Source organism: Sinohyriopsis cumingii, chromosome 1, assembly GCF_028554795.1.
Source record: "Sinohyriopsis cumingii isolate HCF-2022 chromosome 1, ASM2855479v2, whole genome shotgun sequence".
In the NCBI taxonomy this organism is placed as follows: Eukaryota; Metazoa; Mollusca; class Bivalvia; order Unionida; family Unionidae; genus Sinohyriopsis; species Sinohyriopsis cumingii.
Genome location: NC_142961.1, coordinates 24,188,817 through 24,195,297, shown reverse-complemented (window position 1 = coordinate 24,195,297; position 6,481 = coordinate 24,188,817). Strand labels below are relative to the sequence as shown.

General features: G+C 39.2%; 1 protein-coding gene across 1 annotated transcript; it reads left to right on the top strand.

The window, feature by feature from the left end:
• The first annotated feature begins 558 nt into the window (after window positions 1-558).
• LOC149806558 (uncharacterized) lies at window positions 559-2,785 on the top strand. Its single transcript, XM_089975742.1, has 2 exons — window positions 559-725; window positions 1,487-2,785. Exon 2 carries the CDS (start codon window positions 1,528-1,530, stop codon window positions 2,761-2,763), a length of 1,236 nt encoding a protein of 411 aa, XP_089831868.1. The 5' UTR covers window positions 559-725; window positions 1,487-1,527; the 3' UTR covers window positions 2,764-2,785.
• The last annotated feature ends 3,696 nt before the right edge of the window (window positions 2,786-6,481 follow it).

The window sequence follows — 6,481 nt, the reverse complement described above, 5'->3', positions numbered from 1 at the left end:
GACCAAATTCTACAAAGAGGCCACTGCCATGAGAGTCTTTCTAGTTTATACAAATCATGCAGACCCGCTGACAGATATAGTTACCGTTACAAAAAGGATACAAAGCTTTAAAATTATTCTCAAAAACCACTCAACAGAATTTGACCAAACTGGACAAAACGTACTCCAGCATAAGGGTCTTTAAAATTTGTACAAACGATGCCTGTCCGACATTTAATATGATCGTCTCTGCAAAACCTTGAAAAATAGATACACACACACACACGCACACACGCACGAAGAACAAGCACCACTTTAAATTACTGTATTGCACAAACCACTCAAGAAAACTAGATATGTAAAAAGTTGCCAACTATGGATTCCTAGAATACTAAAAAAAAGACACTTTAAAACCTAACAAGTACAATTATTTGACATATTAACAATTGGAAGTCACACTAATATAAAAGTGGACTTCGATATGTAATACAGACAGAAAACCTATTCGAGAAACGTAAGAGGATACACAATGTGTGGTATAAATAGTAGTATTAGCGTACATTTTCCCTTACAGTGATTTACCTGTATACACTCACTGAGCCAAAGAAACCTAATGAATGAACTTTATTGATCGCAAAACAATCAAGAATACCATGGCCACTACGAGCAGGCATGATTGGTACTTACAGCTCATGTTGTTATACAATTGTTTCTGAAGGCTTGAACTCTTCAGGTTTGATAACAAGGTAAGTTATTTATTGATAATATACTCTAATTCACACCTTTTTCACATGTTTTTCAGCGATGTCTTGACTCACTCACTCCACGCTTGCAGAATATAAACGTACATGTATTTTCCGTCACACCTGAAGACGATGTACATACACTTTAAACGTAACAACGGTAAACGTCCGATGATACACGATTTTATTGATAGATGTGTACTTCGAAATCGATTAAGACTATCCATAATAGATGCCACACAATGTAAAATAAAACAAAAACAACTATATAGAATCTGTTTCCCCTACCCTCACCCCACCACGACAGCCAGTGACAGGCAAAAGACCACACTCACTTGGTGCGGTTTTTCGGTTATCTCTGTGATTACGAGAGTTATGGGATCATTTGAAATGAACATTAGCAATGGGGCTGACCTGCAGTCTTTCGGCAACAATGTCTCAAACATTACCTCAGAATTCAACTGCAGTACGTAACATCTATGCGCACAAGTTAAGACATGAATTGGCGATGTTTCTCGAAGTTAAGTCCCTTTGTTTATTTTTTTTTTTTCGAAATTATCAGCTTGCCTGCAAAGCTAACCTGTATATAGTTAAACATTTATTCAAATCAACAGCGCAGATTCACCGTCTGTACATACGCAATAATTTTGATTATGTTATTAACCTTTATCGCAAGCATTGTGTGTAGAGTATATATATATATATATATATATATATATATATATATATATATATATATATATATATATAATTTCTTATTGTAGGAAAGAGCGTAATAAGCATCACATGCAAGACTTGGACGGAAATGAGAAAGAAGGAGACGAACCGCCAGAAGATAGTTATATGTCTTCTGGTTTCCTTGATACTTGTTGTTTACATCTTCTTCATTAAGTCTGCTAGTTTATTTAGACAAATCACCACAAAGAAAACGGAATTGAAAGAAAGGACAGAGCTAGATATCAATTCCTGGTTTGGTGACATATATGCTACTTGTGAGGGAAATGTTATCGCATACGGACATGAATTTATTATTCTCAAAAATGTTCGCTTAGATCAAACGAATTCGCTGTTATTTACAGTTCCTTGTGAAAATGTTGACTCTAAACCATACTTCTTTGTTTCCGGGACCGAAGGAACACCGATGACTGAATGGATGCTCAGCATTACACGAAGAAAGGATTCTGTGGAAGAAACAAAGGTAGAATACACTTTGACAGTCGCCTTAAAAAGAATCGAGGCGCATAACATATACCACACTTTGACAGAATGGTTTAATGTTTTTACTTTGTCCAAACATCTCAAATTTGACCCCAAACAAGTGGATGTTATATTTCTAGACGATCGACCACACGGTGCAATGGATGAAGCGTGGCATACCCTTTATGGACGGGTTTATTACGGCAAAAATCTACCTGTACCAACCGTATTCAAAACCCTAATCTTGAGCCCGATAGGGTATGAGAGTCCACTCCGGCTTCCATTCTTAAAGAAAGTGGAAGGAATCGAAGAATTTTCTGATTATTTTCTACAGGCGTTCGGAATAAATGAGAGGAAAAAGTTGAACTGTGCTAAGTTACGTGTGGTAATAATATGGCGGCATGATTACAACTCGCATCCTGAGCGCGCCGAAGCTGGAGGAACTATTTTCAGGAAGATACAAAATGAAGCAGAGGTGCTGCAGCAACTAAAGGACAGTCTACCAGGACATGAAATAATTGATATTCTTTTGGAAAATATGGCTATGAAGCAACAGCTTCAGTTGATGGCTCATACTGATGTTCTTATTGGAATGCATGGGGCCGGAAACGCTCACGCCCTCTTCCTTCCATCCCACGCAGTATTATTAGAATTATTTCCCTTGGATTCTCCGTATGATAAAATTCAGTATTTCAGAGCTTTCTGCTTATGGAGGAACTTGACGTATGTAAGCTGGCAAAATGAGGACAAGAATAATGACCTTCCCAATTATTATACGTATGTGCCTCCGACAGTGATTGACACTTATATCAAAAGTATTTACAAAGGGCTTTGCTCACAATAAAGAGTTACTTAAAGAGAAATAATGATATCAATGACATTTTCTTTTATTTCCGACTTAAATACTTTTGACAGCTAGTTTCCTGCACTCGTTACCACTTTAATTTAAAGAAAAGTTTAAAATCGTGAAAGTCTTGAATGCCATACTACGAACTAGAATGCCCATTTCATGTAGAAGGTCTAATTTGAGAGAGAGAGAGAGAGATGGTTGATTGGTAGTTTAAACGGTACTTTAACACATTGCTTTGCTATATCATACCGAGGAAATGAGTGCTTAGTGCCTTTCCAAAGTACACACCATTGCTGCCAACGAGAGAGAGAGAGAGATTCATTCCGATGTGACAGAATTACGTCAGAAGTTACCGAAGAAAAACTTCATATGCAAATATCAGACATGCTTATTTTTGGTGTGGGAAAATTCATCACCCCCTATTTTTAGTCAGTATGTTAGACAACCGTCTTATTCTTAGTTCAAATGGTTCTAGAACAATGGTCCATCTTTGGAATTTAACTTTGAAGGTTCACGAGAGAAGAGAAGCCGTTTTAAAAAATAATTAGTACTAGAAAACAAAAAGAGCTCTTCCATCTCATTTGCCTCTAATTTGTTTTATCATTCGAGTCGGTAACGTAAGAGAAGCATATAATATTATTCTGATACCCTTCCATCCATCGGATAACTTTTGCCACCATTCCATCCATCGAGTAACTGTTGTCATCCTTCCATCCATCGGGTAATTTTGCCATCCTTCCATACATCGGGTAACTTAAGTAACGGGGCATTTGCATCCGATCCTGTTCAGTTAGCTTATAGTGGTTGAAATCAATTAGTTATGTTAGCCTTTTTGTGCCATTAACAAGTCAGACCTGCTAGACTTTGCCAAATATATTTTAGAAGCTAACATTTGCTTTCCATGAAAGCATTGGTAGTATTAATAACTGATAAACCATATGCTTTTCAGATCTATTGTAGCTCTTAATCTTACTTTATATCAAATACGACCACGGACCTACGGCCTTGAATTCCATCCCTAGCTGCAGATCACGCGCGAGTTTGCAGCCGCCTGTTGAATATCCGTGGCTTCTCTGGTTTCCTCTACCTCTTGGGCACTTCGCGCCTCCACCTGGTTGTTAAGATGTGTGTGTGTGTGTGTGTGTGTGTGTGTGTGTGTGTGTTGGGTTTTTAATGTAGCTTTAAAAAATATTTCCGTCATATCGCTACGATGTCTGCAGTGTGTCAGTTTATAGTGATGTGTAGCACTGGGGCATCATGCCGCCCACACGTAGCATGATGTCCCACCCAGTCATATTATCCTAACACCAGGCCGACCAGTCCTTACACTAACCACTTAACGCTGAGCGCTTAGCGAGGCAGCTGTAATTACCAGTTTTATAAGTCTTTGGTATGACTCGGTCGTGGTTCGAACCCATGACCTCACGCATCAGAGGCGGACGCTCAGACCACTAGGCCACCGGAGCGGTTGATTGTTGAGATCGGTTAGTCTTAACTGTTTTTAACTATTTTTGTACAATCTTTTTTTTTTTTGGCAAATTGAATTTGATTATAAATTTCTGGCAAAACTGAATACTGTTGGAGAAAAATTCCCACAACAATCGGTTCTATTGTGAGATAAAATGAACATGTTAGTCATGGCAGTGAGATCTACAGTGAGAATTACTGGTAATCAATGTATTATCTATTAGTAAGTTTATTATTAACACGCTTTGAAAGACAATATCCCTAAAATAAAAGTAACAGTGTGCGAATTAGTTATTTTGTTAGTATATAATGTATAACTTCTCTTATACAGTTTAAATTAGAAAATTCGCCTTTGGGATATGGTTGTCTATTCCAAGTTGGGGACAAAGGTTTTAAAGGCTTGATCAGCTCACTGTGGAGTCTAAGTGGTGGGACAATGGGGCCTGAAAGCGTAGCTAAAAGATGAGACAAGTGCGAGTATGCACTGCTTTGTGGGACTGTAATGGATCATGATCTCAGAAATGTGTAACTAGAGAGAACGAATCTCACGGATAGATTTGATTGATGCACATGATGTTACAACTAGCTGTGCGTGTGTGCCTATAATAAAGAATGAAAAATACCTAATTACAATTATTAATACAGGTGTTTTGCGGAACCAGCGTCAGTAGTGAAGTGGCGCGATCTAGCGACAATGGGAATTAGCATTAAAACACCCCCTGGGCCTGTCTAGCGACAATGGAAAATTAGCATGGAGAAAAATCGTGGGCCTGTCTAGCGACAAGGGGAAATTTAACATGGAGAATAAATCGTGGGCCTGTCTAGGGACAAAGGGAATTTAACAAGGGAAATGGAACAGGGTCGGGACCCTATTTTAATATGGTCCCGACCTTATGGGTCTATGGAAAGGCAACAGGCGAAAATTGAAACAGGGAGGGGTCTCTATTTTTTTTTTTTTAAAAATAAAAAAATAAAAAAGGGGTAGGCAATTGAAAGTCAATCTCTTTTCGAGAGATTGGAGTGGCCCTGAAAAGGGCCTTTGGGTTTATGTTAATGTATCCCTTAACATAAAGGGCACCGCATTGGTCTTCTTCTTCTCCTTAGGCTGCGCCTCACTGTAGGGCCATAGATTAACACTCTTTTGAGGCATCCTTGACGTTCTACATAGATCCTACGTATCCACAGACTTGTGTCTGTCCTATGGACAACTGTCCAGTTGGATCGGACATACATGGGTATGTCCGTCCGGAACATCATCGAAGACAAAAGCGTGGAAGATTGTACTTCGGCCCACATGTTGAGGCGCCGAGAACAGGTGAATCAATGCAGTGAACTGCGCTTATTTATAGGCAGAGGAAGGATTGAAACGGATTGAGTTCATTGACCAATCCAAACACGCGTTACAAAATTCAGTCAGCCATCGTCCAATCGGAAGAGAGCAGTCTGTGATGTCACGTGGTCTATATAGATTCGCTATCGCCTGTGTGCAGTCAATCCATGCGACAGTTATTCAATATGACGGAAACTCAGAAAACGATAAATTGGGGTGCACCGACGGTGGAGACTACCCAAGGGAACCCGGACTTACTTTCAGAAGAGGTGAATTGGGATTATGTGGATTTTCTTACCTCGCAAGAATTTGTTCCAGAACCTTCGTCACCTTCATTACCACACGTGGAGAATTTTAGACAGAAAGAAGAATTGGAGAAATTTATACAACAGCAAAAGGAAGCAGAACAAGCTTTTCTCCTACAGCAAAAGCAGCAAGAAGAAGAGGTAAGAAAAAAACAAGAAGAAGAAGAAGCAGCAAAGAAACAAGAGGGTGAAAGTCAAACGGATACTGTACTGTTAGACATTTTAGCGGAGTTAAGAAGTCTGAAACAAATGTATCAGACTTCTTTATCACGACCGAAGAGAATACGACCTTCCCGAGCTAAACACGCCAACCCTGTGACTAAGCCTACCGTACCACCCTTAGTGATTTCAACCAAATCATCATCATTATCAACAGTACGCAGTCCAGAAGTAGGCCTTGGCCGTGGCAAAGGCTTAAGACAGTTAAAGTTGATTGCTTAAACTCACCCCTACACCAAAAAAAAGGCCCTTTTCAGGGCCACCCACATCTCTCGAAAAGAGATGGACTTTCAATTACCAATAACTCAACAAAAAAAAAAAAACCAACCCATTTTACCCAATAGTACGTGTCTGTGTATGAGTGTGCGTGAGTGTAGGTTCTTATTTTAAA